At 39.7% G+C, this 19,282-nt stretch overlaps 2 protein-coding genes across 5 annotated transcripts; one reads left to right on the forward strand and one right to left on the reverse strand.

The window, feature by feature from the left end:
- Positions 1 to 1,263: 1,263 nt before the first annotated feature.
- LOC120740256 (sex comb on midleg-like protein 4) lies at positions 1,264 to 7,744 on the reverse strand. Of its 4 annotated transcripts, XM_040042481.1 has the most exons (9): positions 7,539 to 7,744; positions 5,715 to 5,783; positions 4,630 to 4,866; positions 4,135 to 4,264; positions 3,784 to 3,984; positions 3,447 to 3,608; positions 3,133 to 3,351; positions 2,890 to 3,035; positions 1,264 to 2,803 (listed from the first exon to the last, which is right to left on the reverse strand). In XM_040042481.1, the coding sequence occupies exons 2-9, from the start codon at positions 5,715 to 5,717 to the stop codon at positions 2,678 to 2,680; spliced, it is 1,224 nt and encodes a 407-aa protein (XP_039898415.1). In that variant the 5' UTR covers positions 5,718 to 5,783; positions 7,539 to 7,744; the 3' UTR covers positions 1,264 to 2,677. The 4 variants fall into 4 exon arrangements, with proteins under 4 accessions (XP_039898415.1, XP_039898416.1, XP_039898414.1 ...); XM_040042482.1 differs by lacking the exon at positions 5,715 to 5,783; XM_040042480.1 differs by lacking the exon at positions 7,539 to 7,744 and having other exon boundaries at positions 5,715 to 6,150.
- Positions 7,156 to 18,461, forward strand: afg1la (AFG1 like ATPase a). The gene is made up of 13 exons (XM_040042479.1): positions 7,156 to 7,381; positions 7,729 to 7,934; positions 9,633 to 9,684; positions 9,785 to 9,886; positions 11,118 to 11,248; positions 11,343 to 11,442; positions 14,024 to 14,082; positions 14,169 to 14,251; positions 14,353 to 14,423; positions 14,517 to 14,617; positions 15,358 to 15,498; positions 15,588 to 15,698; positions 17,389 to 18,461. Exons 1-13 carry the CDS (start codon positions 7,255 to 7,257, stop codon positions 17,524 to 17,526), a joined length of 1,422 nt encoding a protein of 473 aa, XP_039898413.1. The 5' UTR covers positions 7,156 to 7,254; the 3' UTR covers positions 17,527 to 18,461.
- The last annotated feature ends 821 nt before the right edge of the window (positions 18,462 to 19,282 follow it).

The following is a 19,282-nucleotide window of genomic DNA, read 5'->3' on the forward strand; positions in this document are numbered from 1 at the left end:
TGAATTATTAAAGCCCTCCATAAAATCATTTTCTTTTACATACAGTAAAAGTCATTTCATTCCAAATTAGCTGTGATATAAGTCTCAAAGACCTGAAAAATCCTTTGAACTATAAGGTATAAATTTGACCAGAATTACATGATATACTATATACTGATATATTTTTTAAATATTCTATTCTGCAGTTGGTAAACCTATTTATGATTCACGGAGACCCCTTGAGAGCCCTGCAGAGAAACCTGGAAGCTCCCTGTACACCGGTTTGAGAGGCACAGATATAGGTCACCTTTGTTAAATCATGTGTGTCGAAGAGCAGACGAGGCTTCCAGCCAAAATAATTCTCAGATGTGTGGACCCAGATTTAAACCGCCACCTATTCAGGATGATTGGGTGCTGTACAAAAAAAAAAAAATTGTGCTAACTGTTGTTCTACAAGCCAAAGGCAACCAGGCCCTTCGAATATTGTGTTACAATAACTCTAACATCACCTCCGGTTATTTGACTTCTTAATTTAATGCTCACATACAATACAGCATACACATATGTTTTCCTTTACATCTCACAAACACAAAAGCAAACAGTTGAATACGTTGATAACTTTTAGCACCGGTATAGAGCACTGATCCACTCAGCTTTCTCTAAAAGTCTTATTCATAGTGACTTTCAAAATAAAACAGCTTAGTTTGATCTCACTAGGCATGGCTTACATGGAATATCTTTACAGCAGCATTCACTTACAAAGGTTAATTGATTAAAAAAGGATGCATACTGTACACCAAAAGTGGTATACAAAAGCAATATCATCTTATATATCCATTTACATGGCCTTTTGGGTTTTCTCAGTATAACATTTAAGTGTTTCGTGTGTTCTGACAATTTGTGTATCAACACTGATGCTCAATAAAAACATAGAAACATATAATTTTAAAAAAAAAGTTCTTATGACTGTACATAAAGAGGCTATGGAGATAGGCGGCGTGTAACAATCTTGCATATTAAAACATTAATATATCACGTTCACAAAGCTCTCGCTTTTCTTTATATGTGTATGTACAAGAGAGCTGCTGTCCTTCTGTGTAGGCTATTGTTCTGTTTTTGTTAGGCTGTACTGTTTTTAATATGAAAATTATAATTAAAAAAGAAAGGCAAATTCAATGGGAACATTACTTTTTCGTCATACAGTAATGTGAAAAAATAGTATCAAAAATGATTTTCTAAATCTCTCAATCAAAAAGCGACGTAGTCTTTAATGCACCGTTTTTTTAAATACACTCGTAGATATGTTTTTTCAGCTTGGTAAACGAGAAAACGAGATCTGATAGTGACATTTGACAAAATGAGACTTTCTTAAGGTATAAAGTGTTTTCTGTTATACATTGCTTGTCTGATGACGGATATACTGTATATATAATCTGCAGCAGACAGATGTTCTGCCAATGAAGGTTTGTGAGACAAAAGAGATTTTAATGATTACAAATATGTTATACAATGCGTATGAAGGATGTATTCCACAATATGATGGGTTTAGATCAAACTTTATGCCAGACATAAGACAAGAGGAAGGGATGAATCGTAGCTCTGGGAAACTTAGCAAAATTTCTGCTCTGTAAGCCAATGAGGGAGTAAGCTGTCCAGGTCTGAGGTGCACCAGTTCAAAGTCAAAATGTTCGAGTCTCTCTGCCCCCGAGTATTTTATAATCAGTATGAGGTGGTTGGCTGTAGTGCACAATGGATGCAGCGACTGAATCGTCAGCTCCTCTTGGCTTTATTTACCGTTACACAGTGTTTGCTTATTGTCTAGTTGTCTGGCTATTTTGGGTCAATCTCATAGCATAGTGCAGTGGTTTACGCAGTCACCTAACAACTTAAAGATCCTCAGTTTAATCCTGGAAGGAGACACAAATCCCTTAGGTGCCTTAGGATGTCAGGAAGGGAATCTGGTGTAAAAAAAACAAACACGTGGAGACCCTTTGTGAATAAGGGAGTAGCTGAAAGTAGCTTCTTCTTTTCATACTGTCATTTTTTGCCACTACAGATTTGAGTGAAGAGTCTCTCAACAACCCATTTATACTTCATCTGCTCAGCACTAAAGGGCTGACAGTCAGAATTAGGAGCCCAACTGTGAACAAAAAGGAGCATCTAGCATTTTAGGAGGTGGTGGAGACCAAAACTGGAGTTAAAAGATTTAAGTTGAGCTGAATATGGTGACCATAAAAATAACTCCAAATGAATAATAAGTTTATTAAATGATGCTCATTATCATGTTTGATATAGAAACTTTAAAGAAAAAATCAATATGTGCAGATTTTTACGCTGTAAGAACCAAACTAATCTGTGATACTAGTTAACCTAACATTTACAGAATTTAGATGGATAAGGTCTTGTGATGTGACCTTGCTAATGTTAAAGTGCTAAAGTTACCAACAAATACCTTTATGATAGAGATAAATGAAAGACTGAAACAATATAGTTATTCAGTAGTTCATATAACTGATTTGCTTTTATACTTTTGGGGCAGATAAGGAACAGATGCACCTTACTTCCGGGAACTCTAAATGAAGTGGCACACCTCATGACTCTACTTTCTTCCCATTGGCTAACAGACCTGCCTTCCCCAGATGTGACCTTCCTCAAATATCCTGCTGGATTTAAGAGGTTAATAAACTGTAGTCAGTTTTCAGAACTTAGTCTGCTTAAGCTTGTCGATGTGGTAGCAAAGCTTCAAGGCCGGCCCCAGCTTGAGTCCGAGGTACTTCATGATCATGTCGCTCTTTAAGAGTAACAAAGCATTTCCATCTATCTCCTGTGAAAGGCAGAGGAAGATGGTGTGAAACTCAGTGAGGACCTGAGGTTTAGTCTAGCCAGGTAAATCAGCAGCATAACACTTACATGTTTCCTAAAGACATCTGCGTGAGGACCTAGAGCCTGGGGATCTGCATCCCTGATGAACCATACAACATCTTCCACAGACCAGGTGGATGGGTCTTTATTGGGCGGAGCCTTGGACTCCTGCGATTCTGAAGACACATTATAACCTCAAGAAAGAACAAATGAAAGATGGAGAGTTACTTTTGTATCTCAGAAAAATAAAGGCCGCATCAATGCTTGATTTATCTCTTGATGGTGTCATACCTGTCCTGTTGCTCTCCGGGAACGCGTTTGGGCTGGTGGATGACTGCCTGCACATGGAGGCTGAGCCATTAGAGAACTGCTGTGAAGAGCGAAACCCGTAGGTGGACTTTGGTGAGTAGGACGAACTTATGGAGCTGAAAGCGGAATCGCCAGGGTCAACGGAGTAGCGTTTGCCATCTGACTGGTCTAAATGGTAGTCATCAGCCATTGATGTTTCAGCTAAAGAAATGATGGAGACTTCTGTTAGTGATAAAAATCCCCCACAGATTCAAAGTATTTGTTTATATTAGTTCAAGAACTTAATTTGGAAGTACCATCTGACTGGTAGGAGCCACCGCTGTGCTGTGTAATGGGCTGATCACTGAAAAGGTTTTCACAGTGCAAGCTGCGACAGAGCTTCTTCAGAAAACGAAGCACATAGTCGATGCTGTTCACCACGGGGAGGCTCAGAAGATGCTGCTTCCCATCAAATGTGGCTGGAAGAGCAAAACAGAAGACCACTTGAAATGCAGCTTAGACAAAAGTTTCTTATAAGTCAGACAATGAAACCTTTAATATATTTTTTCTCTCTCAGTAACACCTTAGGGAGTGTGCTAAAGAAGCTATTAAACAAACAGATAACAACACCTGAAGGGGGTCTTTGTACAACACCTGATATTTTTTCTCCTCCGTAGCCTTGCGTGAGGAGAGTGAACACCGTTTTCTGCTGGAAAGCACTGTCGATGCAGCCCTGAACGGCCTGCTGAAGCACCACAGAGGGTCTGTCGGGCCCAAAGTGATCGGGAAGCTGTTGGATCTTCTTCCTGTCCAGGTTGGGCCCAGTGTTCGCCTGCTTGTTGATGTAGATACAGACTGGAAAACACAAATGAAGAAAATGAAGGAAAGGAGAAATAGCAGAAAAACATAAGGGAAAAAAAGAGATCATATGCTTTTTTGTCTTTAAGCTAACAGAGAAGCACTTTAAAGCTTCTTAAGTGGGATTAACAGCGTATTGTATTTTACCTGTGAGCACCTGGGGCGTGGCAGAGTGGGGGATGGTGGCAGCATCCTGAGGAATGGAGCTCATATCGGGCTCTGGGGTGCTGCTGGGTGGCGAAATAGCCAGTGGTGTCATCACCATCCTGGGTTTGAGCTGGAGAGGAAGAAGGGGGTTTTGTATTGCTATGTCTGTTTTGGAAATATCATTTATTTATGCACACTAAATCATGCAGGGAGGATTAGGATTGTTTAACACTGTAGTTTTCATGCTTTGGCCTGTATGAAAATAAAACAAATGTGCTGATAATAATGTCCTCTTTAGGCTAAAAAATAATTCCATAACACAACAGAACAAAGCCTCACAGATGTTAACTCCAACTCTGTTTATGCTGGGATCCCACAAAATCTGAAGGGCATGGAGTCTCCCTGTCTGTGTACACATGTATTTTTAAACACACTGCACCCACACACACTACAACTCATCCACCAGCCCCCCTTCCCCTTTCCCATCTGGCTGACCTTGAAGCCCGGCTTTCTCCCCCTCTTCTTGGGCACTTTGAGTGGAGGGAGCGATTCAGGGTAGCGATTAGGAAAATCCATCTTGGCGACATTGCGGAGCGGAGGTCTCCCTCTCTTCCTGCCCGGTATCTTCCCCGCCTGGCTGGGGATGAAGGAGGGAGCCACTGCAGCTGATTGCATCTCACCGTTGTTGCCGTCTGATTTCTGTGCCGTCACTGCAGGTACGCTCATTTGTAGCTGGACACAAAGGAAACAATGAGTGAGCTCAAACAAGGGCAAGGGCAACGCATTGAAAACATGCACTTTAGTTGCACATCAATACTCCTCTGTAGCCGCTGCATACTAGAGTGCAGCATTAGCATGAATTCAGAGGAAGCAGACGCAATTGGCAAAGGTGTACCAACAGTAACATCCAAACACTAGGAGCCTGCAGAAAACTCAGCCGAGCAATGTGCTGAGAGAAACAGCATTTAGCTGAGCACCATAATAATCAAACAACACACAAAAGGCAGCCATGCATGTGCCGTGGTGGAAACAGCACCTCCATCCTGCACTCGTAACACACTAATAAACCTGAGAGAGGGAGGGGTGACTATTACCTGCTATCTTCTATTGTGCAAGCCCACAACCTTTTGTTTTAAATCCCAGGAGCCTAAAGGCAACTACAAAGTTAAATCCCATGCAGTGCAGGAAAAGCCATCTTGCTTTTTTGCCCCCCTTAGTCTCCCTTTGGTTAACACACCGCTGCTGCTGCTGCTGCTGTGCTGCTGCTGCTCCTGGGCACACAGGCTGCAGACATCTCATTAGACTAATGCATTCAGCAGTGGCAGAGGGAGGGGGGGAAATTGACTTCACCATGGCTACCCAGCTATGAATTACCATTATCATGACAGCTTCCAGCCTAGTCTTAAAATAAGAGAAAGGAAACAAGAAGCAGCTACTAAATAAAAGAAATACCCCCCCCCCCCAGCAGCAGCACAACTAACCGGAAAGAAGCCATTTGCAATGCCTCAAAATGTATTTTGAAGAGATTTGTGAAAGGATGCAGCATGTAAACAAACAATAACTGGTCAGCAGGCACTCACCATCCAAAGCAGATGTGAAGATGTGGAGTATCCCTACGCTCCGTGCTGTGGTTCCTATATTTTCTTCTGCTACCAGTAGCAGAGCACAGATCTCAGAGCAAGGCGGATTCCACTGTAATACTGTATATATGTCTGTGTGCTTGTGTGTGTGTGTGTGTGTGTGTTTGTGTGTTTGTGTGTGTGTGTGTGTGTGTGTACAACAGAGACAGACAGAGAGCGAGTGACAGTGTGTGTGTGCATTAAAGAGACAGAGAGACGGAGAGAGAGGGAGAAGTGCTCCTCTGTTGTCATGGCAACAAGCCTGTAAGCCCTGACAGTTGTCTGCCATGTTTTGTCTGCAACTCAGGCTCAGTGCTTCGGAGGCACAATTAGACCCAAGACAGATTTGCATCTGTCAGTTGATATAAAAATTAAATATCTGTTATTTATTTATTTATTTTTAACACGATTCTTTTTTTCTTTTCTTTTTTTTGTTTCAGCGTTATTGTGAGCTTTTAAATGGTTTATACTTAAATTATATTTAGATCTTTGGTGAATTGTTGATAAATTCATCAACCTATAACGTTTATCAAAATGATCATCTTAGTCATGTTCTTAAGTAAAAATGACCCAGATTATAAAAAAATGTTTTAAAGATTCCTGCTTCGAGCTTTCCAGATGAGAGGAATCAGGGCTTTTCTTTGTTATGCATGAGAGCACGCTGAATATATTTGGGCTTTCTGTTTGTAAAAACAACACCAGGGAGCTGCTGGAGCTGCAGGAAATCGGACCCATTTTTTTTGTGATATGTTACAGTGAATAAAATAAATAGCTGCTGTCCAAAATAATCATGTTAACATTAAAATCTTATTGTGAAAATATGAAGATTTTACAGAATTCCATGTGGATTTTTGCTGTGAAGATCGCATGTTTTATCATTTTGTGTTTCAAATGTATTACTCATTAATTTGAATAAACGCTTTCCCCCCCCCTTTTTTTTACTTCGGGTGGGCGAAGAAAGACTATATCTGGCATTAATTTACCCCCTACAGTCATACAGTGAAGTCAATGATACTGCTGCACTTGATATTACAGTCACAGAGGACAAATCAGGTGTGCGTGCAGCGTGAGATTTAGGCAAATTAGTTTTTTTTAATTATTCAAGAAATTATCTAGCAATACATTTTTAAATTAAGTAATTATACCAAACAACACACAATTTCCCAGAGCTGAAAGTGATGCTTTTAGAGGTCTTCTTTTGCCTGACTACTAGCCGAAACCCCAGAGATGTATTAAGTGTATAACATTATGAAGTGGCAACACGCAATAATAATATAGCCTTTGAAAATGTATTTTTAGGATGCAATAGCACATTTACTACGCATAATTAAAATACAATATTATTTTACTTACGTTTTTCGTATTTATTTTTATACGGACAGTATATAATGAAAGGTGCTGTTAAATAATCTGGCATGGTGAATTGTCGCCTCCTGTTGGCCGAAAAGCGACTGAAAATGTCATTGCTAATAAAGTTTGATTGACAGAATTTGAATCCAAGATGGCGGCGCGCGTACCGCTGTCTATGAAGATGTCACCCTCAGCTTCTTTGGGCTTAAGGCTTCTTTTTAAAGAGCAACATTCCTTCGGAAAGCTGCTGAAATCTCTCAGCGAGTTCCACAGAAGAGGTGAGGTTTGTTTTCAGCCAGTTTAGACTATTTAAAGTAACCGTCCGTGGCTCTAATCATAACCTTGTCCTTCTTTTACTTAACATAATTAGTTAGTGTACGCTTTTCCACGTTAACCTGGCATAATGCATATTTTTGAGGTTTTGTTCAAACTTACCTTGTTATGCTTGTCGGTTTTTCCTGCCCTTTGAGCTGTCAGAGTCGTTACCCGCTAATTCTTCCTATTCGCCCACCAGAGCAACGTTATCGTTACTGTCCGAATCACCCAAAAATCGTTGTCGTAGTGGTCTAAAAGCTTTACGGAGAGCTAACTTATCGGTAACGTGCGTGTTGTTACGGTTTTTAAGGCTACTCTGTGAAAGTCCGGCAGGCGGAGGAGGAGAGCGGTGTTAGCGCCGCCGGCTTCAGCGGCCCCCTGGATCACTACACCGGGCTGATCAGAGATGGGACGCTGCGGGAGGATGAGCACCAGAAAGCGGTGATGCAGAAACTGGACGAGCTGCACAAAACTCTGAGAGGATACAGCAACACCCCGACATCTGTCTTCTCCAGGGTAGGTAGAAGCATGCCCCAACTTATGTTATTATTATTATTAATATAATAATATTAAGTGAATATTAGTGCAGAGCAACGTGGTTTACAATGTTGGCAATATTAGAGATTAATCTTTACATTTGTCCAACTTTACTCAGCCTTTAACTTGGTTATTATCCAAATTATGAAGTGTTTTTGCGTCACAGAGTATCACAAAGGTTTTGGAGTAATAAAATGCTGTTATTGTGTAGCATTCACACTCCAATGAATGGGGCATCTTGCATAAGGATACTTAGGTATTCAGACCTAAGGTACTCAGGTAGGTGGCTGTAGTGGAGGGAGGGTTAGCACTGTTGCCTCACAGCAAGAAGGTCCTGGCTTTGAATCCACCATCTTGCCAGAGCGTTTCTGTGTGGGGTTTGCATGTTCTCCCCGTGTCTGTGTATCTTTTCTCTGGGTACTTCGGCTTCCTAGCGGGGTTAGGTTAACCAGTAATTCTAAATTGTTCATAGGTGTGCATGTGAGTGGTAGCTCACATGTGTTAGCCCTGTGCTCAACTATGGCAGCTGGGGTTGGCCACAACCCTGAATTGGATAAGTGAAAGAGGATGGATGGATTATATATACAGGGGTCCCTTTGGCCATGTTACCTACCATAAATTTCATATATTTTCCCTATTTCCTGTCCATCCATCCATCCATCCATCCATCCATTTTCTGCTTATTCAATTCAGGCATTGGAGCCAGTCCCACTTGACACTGGTGTACCCGGAGAGAAGCTGTTTGAGCACATGAAAACTGTGTCTTACTATGTAATATGTGCCTTGAGGTGACTGCTCTTTTGATTTGGTGCAATATAAATAACTATGCATTAAACTGAAAAGGCCCCAGGGTACAACAGTGCTAACAGTTACACCACTGTGCTGCTCTACATGTGACCGTTTCACATTCAAAAACATTAACACAGAAAGTCCAGTGTTAATGATGACTTGTGAAACGTGGTTTTTCAGTTTACTACTTTGTCTTCATCTTCTTCTGTTGCTCCTCCAGTTAGAGGTTGCCAGAGCAGATCATCTGCCTAAATCTCACCCTGCTCCTAGTATCTTCTTCTGTCACACCAACCCTCTGCATCCATGAATCTTTTCTGTGGTCATCCTCTTTTCCCCCTGCCTTAAAACTCCATATTCAACATCCTTCATCCCATATATCCACTGTCCCTCCTCTGCAAATGTCCAAAATATCTCAGCCTCTCCTCTCTAACTTTGTGTCCAACCTGAGCTGCCCCTCTGATGTACTCTTTCTAGTCCAGCTTGTCCATCCTGTCAACACACTCCACCCTGCCTGTGCTCTGTTTTTCACATTCGTCAGGTTACCACTGTGTGACATAAATCTGAGGAACGTAAGAGCGGCTCTCTTTCATGCTTTATCTTCTTTGCTGATAATTTCAGCAGCATGCCTTTTTAAAATTTGACTCTACAGTGTTTCTCTTATCTTCTTACTCAGTCTCATCAGCTGTAGGCTTTGTTGACATAACTTGCGCTCTTACTGGGTGTGATTCCTTCAAAAAAAAAAGCCTGTGTGTTGGGCATGCTTTGTTCAGGTCACACTTTAAAAAAAAGGAATTAGTGAAAGATTCCTAAATAATTTGCCATCTATTTGTCTATATTAGTTTATAATGATGATTTTTGCTCATTTTTACTTGTCTCTGCATCTTTTAGTTTTTCACAAAACCAAAGCCTCCCAAAGGTTACTACATCTACGGTGATGTTGGTAAGCCATGGAACTCACAGAATTGCATATCTCAATGTAATGAAATTAAGATTTGTTCCTAACTCAGAAGATCTTTTTTTTTTTTGTTCGTTTATTTCAGGCACGGGGAAAACGATGGTCATGGACATGTTTTATTCATATGTGGAGACTGAGAACAAAAAGAGGGTTCATTTCCATGGTTTTATGTTAGACGTGCATAAAAGTGAGTACAGTTGTTAGTTAAGCTGCTTTTAAGTGAAAAAGGGGGGTGAGCTGTGTTTATCAATGCAACTTTGGACTTTCTCTGCTTCTAGTGAACATGTGGGGGAAGATAAGGTGTCTTTGTTTTATTGGCAAAAAGAAATACTGGAGTGAAACTGAGTTTTGTTCCAGATAAATCAAGTCTCTTGTATCTGTGCCGTAAAAGAAGATTGCAAATATTTTTTTTTTCTACATCAGTGCATAATCCACTTGGATATATCGTGCCACTCCTGCCACTTAAACTTAGCTGTGTAAGGACTTTTGTGTATTTACTAAAATCCATTTGTCACTAATGGTAAAAGCTCTAGCACGAGACACAGTTTTGTTTTTTAAATTTATTTCTCTGTGATTTGATTTGTGGAGATTCAAAACATTTACCTTTGAAATACTGTAGTATTTCCTCCAGTTTAAGCAGTACTTCACATACAGTCATGTGAAACGAAAGATTTAAGAGGACTCTAAGTACAGCCTTACTGCTTCCATAGCAATTAAGAGGGTAAGTAGCAAATTAAACTCAGCATATGAGCACAAACACCTCATAACAACTGTAAACACAGCGGTGGAGGGGTGATTATTTGGGCTTGCTTTGCAGCCACAGGACCTGTGCACTGTGCTCATTGAGCTGACCGTGAATTCATCTTTATAACAAAGCCTTTTAGAGTCAAATGTGAGGCCATCTGTCCAACAGCTAAAGCTCGGTGCAAACTGGAGCAAGAACAAGCGATCCCAAGAACACCAGGAAACCTACAACAGAACAGCTGAAGAAGACAAGAATCAGTGTTGTAATGATCCAGACCTCACGCTAACTGAAATATTGTGGTGGGACATTAAGAGGGTTGGGAATGAACAAAAACCCCCACAAACCTCAATGAACGAAACATATGTTGTAAAGAGGAGGCCGCAAAATTCCTGCACAACGATGTGAGAGAAAGTTGTGCAGAAACAATTATTTAATAATGGCAACTTTGTCCAATATCCTGTGCAGAAAGCCATATAGAAGAGAAAGAGTCTTGTGCAAAACAATATATGTTACCCTATCTATTGCATGCTTATTATACATAAAATATTTTATATTATAATATTGTAAGAATGTGGTAGTTTGCATTTTCCACTTGGTTTTTCTGGGATCTATATTTGTCTATTCTTACAGACTTACGATTAACAGTAACTGCATTTATCTTTTCAATCTACAGGGATTCATCGGCTGAAACAGAGTATGCCCAAAAGGAAAGCAGGAAAAATGGCCAAGTCTTATGATCCCATTGCTCCGGTTGCAGAGGAAATCAGTGAAGAGGCTTGTCTGTTGTGCTTCGATGAGTTTCAGGTACTTTTAAATCATCTTGTAAAAAAAATATTTAGTCTCTATAACATGTAACCTCATGTAACAATCATGTTGTTGTGCTTTACCCACATTTCAGGTCACTGATATTGCAGACGCCATGATTCTCAAGCAGCTTTTTGAGAATCTGTTCCTAAACGGTGTTGTTGTTGTGGCTACTTCTAATCGTCCGCCTGTAGGTAAGTAATGTCTAGTGTAATATGATTATAAATGTGTTCTTAACACGGCTTAAAACTCCTTTGGTTTACATAAAAAAACAAGTAATGCCTTTAAAGCACAATCCTATGGGATTGTAATCAGAAATGTATAAGCTATAATCACATTCAGGAAATTATTCATCATATTAAAGTAAACATGTGCATACATCATTTGACAAAAACAACTGCAATAATAAATATTATAGTTATAGTGGTCCTCGCTATAACGCGGTTCACCTTTCGCGGCCTCGCTATTTCACTGATTTTTTTTGTTTGTGCAACTTTGCATGCTTTTTATTTTTGTTGTTGTTACAGCACATTGTGTTCTGCATCCTGATTGGCTGTAGACCATTGCAAAATGCAGCTGCTCACATTTTAACAAGAACTGGGAAATTTGAGCACATTACCACTGTTCTTAGATCTCTGCTTTGGCTACCTTGTCAGGTTCGAGCAGATTTTAAGGTCCTGCTGCTCACCTACAAGGCTTTAAACGGACTGGCACCTTCATACCTCTCCGACCTTTTACACCTTTATGTTCCATCCCGTGCTCTACAATCTCAGGACTCTGGCCTTTTAAAAGTTCCTAGAGCCAGAAAACAGACAATTGGAGAGCGTGCTTTTTCTTTTCGTGCCCCGTTTCTGTGGAACAACCTCCCTCAAGATATTTGGCAGGCATGCTCTGTGGAGGTTTTTAAAACTAAGTTGAAGACACATTTGTTCACCCTATCCTACATGTCTTAATTCTATGGCTTTTAGTTTTTAAATGTTTACTGTTTTTAACTTGTATTGTGTCTTTTACCTGTATTGCTATATATCACTTTTATTTTATTTATCTCTTTAATTGTACAGCACTTTGTTTGAAAGCACTTTATAAATAAAGTTATTATTATTATTATTATTGTCAATCAAACTCGTGCTGCGTCTCCTGTCCAGTACAGAATGCGTTCAGCTTGTCAAATTTACATAAATCTTCGATCGTTAGCAGTGTGACTCTGAAGTGCTGTACTGTATGTTTGTAAGTTTTCTCCCCAACAAACACAACAATGTTGATAAAACGTTTTGCACCGTCAAAGGCACCTGCGGTAGCTCCCAAAAGGCAGAGGAAGATGCTATCCATCGCATAAAAAGTAGGACTTCTGGACATGGTTAAGGAAGGTAGAAGTTACCGTATTTTTTGCAATATAAGGCACATTAGGCGAAACCAAACAGTCAGATAAGTCAAACTTTTCTCAACTCATCCTTCTTGCTTCCTCCACTTCCGTACCACTGATTCATTAATGTTGAATTCTCTCACAGCTGCTCTATTCCCATGTTCTGGACCTGAAAACGGGGTTTGATCTTTGGTTTCATTCTACAATACTGGACTTATTTTTCTATGAAGGTTTGAACTTTGAGGGTGTTTAAACAAGAGAGAAAAGTGTGAAAATCTTCATGCCTGTCTGAGAAAAGTGTATAAAGTGTGTAGTGAGGGGTTTTACAGCCTTAAAACATCTAGAATAATTGTAAAATATGAAGCTGGCTTCTTTGCGGATTTCACCGATTGCGGGTTAATTTTAGAATGTAACTCCCGCGATAAACGAGGGACCACTGTATTTAAAATTTGTAACAGTTATGCTATGTCAAACTGTTATTTGTCTTACTCATTCATCATTTGTTTAAAACGAGTCATTTTACCTCACTTCGCCCTCCTTTTAAGCCAGCTTTCTTCTTACTGGCTGACCCTTTCAAGCAGAAGTTTTGGACAGCAAGTGGGCTGAGCTGTTTTGTGGCTAAATCCATAATGTTAGGAGCCTGAATCGATGATGTTACGAGTATCTGCTCACACTGACACCACAGAGAGCCAAGAGTAAAAAGAAACTGTTGGAAACCGAGAGCGTTTTAACCCACAGGGGTTAATTTTACATCCAGTGACCTCGATATCCGAATTAAATTGTAACAGTATAGAGTATACACCCACCAAGCACTTTATTAGGTACACCTTGGTAGTATGAGGTTGGAAAGAACTGCTTTAATTCTTCGTGGTAGAGATCCAACAAGGTGCTGGAAATATTCCTCAGAGGCGATAGCGTCAGAAACACTCAGAAATGCTCTTCTCCATACCTTCGTTGTAACAAGTGGTTATTTGAGTTTCCTGTCACATTAAAGTAATCTGGCCACTTTCCTGTGACCTGAGTCAGCTCTGAGTCAATGAGGCATTTTCACCCACTGAATTTGCGCATGCCATATTTTCTCGTTTTTTGGACCATTCTCTGTAAACCCTAGAGATGATTGTGTGGGAATATCCCAGGAGACCAGCAGTTTCTTAAATAGACTAGCCTATCTGGCACCAACAACCACACCACATTCATAGTTGCTTAAGTCCCCCCTCTTCTTCATTCTGACGCTTGGTTTGAACATGATCAGGTCATCTTGACCACGTTTACAAGCTTAAATGTGATTTGAGGCTACAAATTACAGAAAACAAGAAAGCGTAATCGGTCTTCTATAACACTTTGAAAGCCATTTAGATGTATGCCAGATAACAGCAAATGTGACAATGGTTTTTTTCTTTCTGTTTCCTCAGACTTGTATAAAAACGGCCTGCAGAGAGTCAACTTTGTGCCTTTTATTGCAGTGTTGCAGGTAAAGTGAAGTCATCTTTTGCTGCTGAGGCTACCACGTGTGGCATCACAGTATTTCTCTATAAAATGTTTGTTTTCCTCCTGCAGAAATATTGCCATACTCTTCGCCTGGACTCTGGGATTGACTACCGCAAACAGAATAGACCCTCATCTGGAAAACTCTACTTCCTGTAAGAAATGCTCACTGTAAAACAAGACAGGGTGATGATTTTGCTTTGTGTGGTTTGCACTGTTTTTCCTATTTAATGTTTCCCTGTTACATCTGTTGCAGTTCCAGTGAACCTGATGCAGAAATGACCCTCGATAAAATGTTTGACGAGCTGGCTTTTAAACAGAATGACAGTAAGTCTGCTTCCAAAATAGCACTCTGTCACTGCAGCATTTTACTGATGACCTGCTCATTATATAAAGTGCTGAACATAATGTTTTCTGCAGTAACACGACCAAGAGTTCTGAACGTCCACAACAGAAAAGTCCGTCTGAACAAAGCGTGCGGGACCATCGCAGACTGTACGTTTGAGGAGCTTTGTGATAGAGTGAGTCTCTTTTACAGACACACTGTGTGATGGATCATATGTTATAATTACTGTTTGTCATCTTTTATTTTTAGATTATGTGGTATGGCAGGTTTAATATGGGAGAAAAAGTAGTTTGCTTTATTTTATGGCACAATTTGGGCTTGTTTTGACTTTGTATCAGAAGTCTCTTATTAAAAAGAGAAATCGATGGAATGCTCAACCACAAGAGTGCAGTATTTTTTGTTTTGTTTTTTTCCTTCAAATTTCCAAACCACTCGCCACAATCTTGAGCTACTAGTTTCCCATTGCTAGTAAAAACGTGCAGATGTGTGTGTTTTCAGAGTTGCAGTATGACTGGTTTTCTGCATACTGATGACAAAGTCCTGCTGCAAAGCCCTCGAACACTTGTTATCAGATGTTTACTGCACCAGTTTTTATTGCTTTAACGTCACATCAAATAAATTCAGATGTATTTTATTTTATGTACCTCTCCCTGCATTTTAGTCTAGTTGGTTTTCTTCACAATGATGGGAAATGAAAGGGGTCTGTTTAAACGACTGACTCGCTTTTGGTTCTGCTTATGCTCAAGAGAAAGAAAATGACTAATACAAAGCAGCAGAGTCTGAAGTTTCTAGTAAACATTTTATGCAAAGTGTAGTTTGGTGAAAAACTTATGGAAATGAAAAAATGACTCAAACCAGTGCGGGAAGTCTTGCTTGTGGACACCTCATACATATGTTTGAATATAAATGTTCCAGCCTTTAGGAGCGAGTGACTACCTAGAGATATCCAGGCTGTTTGACACAGTCTTCATTCGACACATTCCTTTGCTGACCGTGAACAAAAAAACTCAAGCCAGGCGGCTCATTACGCTTGTGGATGCCCTCTATGAACACAAGGTACGATTCCTTCATTTGTTTGTATGCACATTAAATCTGCGCTAAAACACCAAACACGGGAATTTAACACTAAATTTGTCTCGTTTCAGGTACGTGTGGTGATCCTCGCAGATCACCCGCTGGAGGATATTTTTGTACAAGATGGGGATCACAGCCACGACGAGGGCCACATCCTGATGGATGACCTGGGGCTGAAAAGGGTAAGCTGTGACTCTGTTTCCACAGAGAAACCAGATTTGGGTAATTTTGGTGGTAAACACAGATGATTAAGGCCTCTGTGGCCTACGGCTGACAGTAAATGAAACCCAGAGCACACAGCTAAAAGTAAGTCAGCACATACTGTGTAAACTGTAAGAATCATTTTAACCAGTATATCAGTTTGTTCCTAAATCATTTTTTATTAGAAAAAATACAAGTCCATCCTTGAAGTGTATTAGTAACATAAAATAGTGGAAATTAATGTGTACATTTTTGTGTGAAATGCCATTTAAAACAGAATTTGCGAATCTCATAAACCTAAATCGTATTCACAGTAAAACATAAAACTTTAAAATGTTTAAACTGACACATTTTATTATTTCCTTAAAATTATTACCTCATGTTGAATTTTATGGCAGCAGCATGTCTCAAACAGGTTGCCATGGGGATGACAAAAGGCTGTAAAAGTGAGCGATACTAAAAAGAACGCTGGAAGGAACATTTGCAGCTAATTATGTTTATTAGCAACACGTCAGTAACATGACTGAGTATAAACAGTGCGTGTTAGAAAGGCTGTTTCTCAAAAGTAAAGATGGGCAGAGATCTGCAAAAAAACCCACAAATTGTAGAAAAATTCAGAATAATGACCTTGAATGTAAAATTGAAGGTCCATGTGTAAGAGACGAGGCTAAAAATCAGCTCAATTCAGTTTTATTTTTATAGCACCAAATCACAACAGCAGCCACCAAGCGCTATATATTATAGAGTAAAGACCCTACCGTAATACATAGAAAACCCCAACAATCAAGTGAACCCCCTTGGTGACAGTGGGAAGGAAAAACCAGGCTGAGGGAGGGGCAGCCATGTGCAATGACCGTTTGGGGGTTGATGGTACAGTTTTGTATCAATGTTGGATGTTTGTGATCTTCAGGGCCCAAAGGCATGTGCTCCCATCTAAACACTGTCTTTTTTAAGGAAAGTCTCGGCTATTTCAGCAACACAATGCTCGCCCACAAGGACCAAAGGCTCACATCGCATATAAGACAACATATCTCTCCCAAAAGCCTGCTGGACTCCTCGGTTCCCAAATGTTTGCAAACTGTTGTTAAAAGAAGAGAGATTGCTACACAGTGATAAACATGGTGCCGTCGCTTCAGATTCAAAATGAGTTCTTTTTTTCTTCACACTGAACGTTTTCATTGTTTAAACCTTTGATATGGTTGGTTTGCTCTATTGTGAATAAAATGCTGGTTTATGAGATTTGCAAACTTAACTTTAGGTTTGTAAAAGTTAAGTAGCTTAGTCAAGAATTAAAAGCATTTAAGACTACAGGTTGTTTTGTTTCCTGTGTCAGAAGAGAGATGAAGCATGTTACCATAGAAATAATTTTTACCAAAATAGAAATACTAACTTAAAATTTATCTATTCAAGTTAGTGGATCCACAGATTTTATTTTCCACTTCATGAAAATCCAATTTTTACTTTTGGAACATCTAATTTGGAAACTATTAAACCCATAAATACAACACTGAACGAGTGTAAAAATAGAATAATCTGTCTGAACATGTAAAGATGAAAGATCTGAGAGTGAGGAGGTTGTATCGTTTTATTAGACTGCCACCATTTGATTAATGGCTTTTTTTGCCCCAAAGTCGTGTGTAAGTAAACTGTAACATGTCCAATGTCTAACAGGAAGAAGCCAGCAGTCTGTCCATCTTCAGCGGCGAAGAGGAAAAATTTGCCTTCCAGAGGACCGTGTCCCGACTCACAGAGATGCAGACAGAAGAATATTGGCTGGAGGGGGACAGAAGCATGAAATCACAGGCGTAACATTTAGAAAGGAAACAGTGTTACCAAACTTGGTGCGCCTTAATCTGCACTCCTCGCTGCCTGTAACAGCCCAGAACTGAACACTCCTCCTCATCATCATCATCTTATGCAGCACAAACCCAGTGGAACTCCTCATTTCTGTGCGTGTGTGCAATTGTAGTGCAGAGTATTTATTCTTATCTAATCATTTTATTGCGACATTGCACTTTAAGGAGGATTTATAAGATGAACTTTGAGTTATTGCTTTTAACTTGGTGACATTTTTGAGGTCCAACTCCACTTTTTTTTTTTTAATGTGTGGGAAATCAGCTGGACGACTTTTGGAAAAGTAATCCAAAAGGACTTTGATGAAGATTTAAGGGACATTTTAATTGGATCTATTTTAAGATACACTACGGTTTGAAAATGAAATGAATTGTATATGATCTTAACACATCTAAATACAATGGCAGCAGACTGGTTTGGAGATTTGCAGCCGTGTGTTTATTCGAGTTGTGATTTATTTAGCCTGTGCATGTGAAATGTTTATCTCAGAAAGCTTTGCAGATGCTGCAGAGAATGAATGGCACCATCTGACTCTTCATCAGTGTCTTCATTCTCCAGACGGAAAAAGAAAAGCAAACCATGTCAGCTGAATATTACTTATATGGCACAATAGCTTTGTACATCTGTCCCCACAAATGAAACCGTTTCAGTGTTGGCGTAGGTTGATATTTAACTGCTTTCTGCTTGCATTCATCCTCCGTTTATTTAAATACAATAATGCACACAGCCTTACAGAAACAAAGACTGCACTGCGTGGGAAGTGAAAGTGAGAAGAAAAAAAAACTACATGAGTATATCTCCTGTACAAACAAAAGCGTTACCAATGCAAGCACAGTTTTTCTGCATAAATTACATCTCATGTCCTTTTTTTAATCAGCATTTCACTGATTCATTTTGAACGTGACAGTGAGGTTAGCAATAACAATACTCCTGATAAGATTTAATGCTCATATGAAAAAGTATTGTACAGTGAGTCATTCAAACACAGTTTCATCGTGTCATGTTATTCTATTTAAATATACTGGCAACAACTTTATTCGGTGCATCTTGCTAGTACTGGGTTGGACCCCCTGTGACATTAATTAAACAAGGTGCTGGAAACGTCCCTCAGAGATTTTGACATGATACAATCACACAGTTGCTGCTGATTTCTTGGCTGCACATTCATAATATGAATATCCAATTCCATCACATCCCAAAGTGCTCTATTGGATTGAGATCTGGTGACTGGGGAGTGCAGTGAACATCACTGTCATGATCAAGAAACCAGTTTGAGATAATTTGAGCATCATAAGATGGGTACATTGTGCTCATTTGTTACAAGGGACCAAAGTGTGCCAAAATGGAACCATTACACCACCAGCAAACATTTTGAGTTCCCTGAAGCAAGTAATTTACAGCTCTCTGTCACATGTGAAACTTGGGCCTAAATTTAATTTTTGGTGCCCCCAAATTAATTCTAACAAAAGCTACATAATCTAAGCAGGAAATAGCACCTATCTTCTTCTAAAGCATAGGTGTCAAACTCTGGCCCGCGGGCCAAATTTGGCCCGCAGCCTAATTACATTTGGCCCGCGAAGCCATACCAAATTACTATTAGAGCTGGCCTACTGGTATTATACAACTAATATATATATTGTTTAGTATTAAGCTTTGCTTGTTCCATATTCAGTTTTTCAGCAAAACGTGTTTGAGTCCATAAGAAAAGATT

The sequence above is a fragment of the Simochromis diagramma genome, unplaced genomic scaffold (genome assembly GCF_900408965.1).
Source record: "Simochromis diagramma unplaced genomic scaffold, fSimDia1.1 OVJJ01000304.1, whole genome shotgun sequence".
Lineage (NCBI taxonomy): Eukaryota > Metazoa > Chordata > Actinopteri > Cichliformes > Cichlidae > Simochromis > Simochromis diagramma.

Excerpts from the sequence above, each read along its gene's own strand:
- LOC120740256 (XM_040042481.1), bottom strand. Across the intron at positions 3,036-3,132 it reads CCCGGAGAGCAACAGGACAG|GTTATAATGTGTCTTCAGAA; the intron begins GTATGACACCAT and ends TTCTTTCTTGAG. Across the intron at positions 2,804-2,889 it reads CAGATGTCTTTAGGAAACAT|GAGATAGATGGAAATGCTTT; the intron begins GTAAGTGTTATG and ends TGCCTTTCACAG.
- afg1la (XM_040042479.1), top strand. The coding sequence starts at position 7,255 with ATGGCGGCGCGCGTACCGCTGTCTATGAAGATGTCACCCTCAGCTTCT. Across the intron at positions 14,252-14,352 it reads TCTGGAAAACTCTACTTCCT|TTCCAGTGAACCTGATGCAG; the intron begins GTAAGAAATGCT and ends CATCTGTTGCAG. Across the intron at positions 15,699-17,388 it reads ATGACCTGGGGCTGAAAAGG|GAAGAAGCCAGCAGTCTGTC; the intron begins GTAAGCTGTGAC and ends AATGTCTAACAG.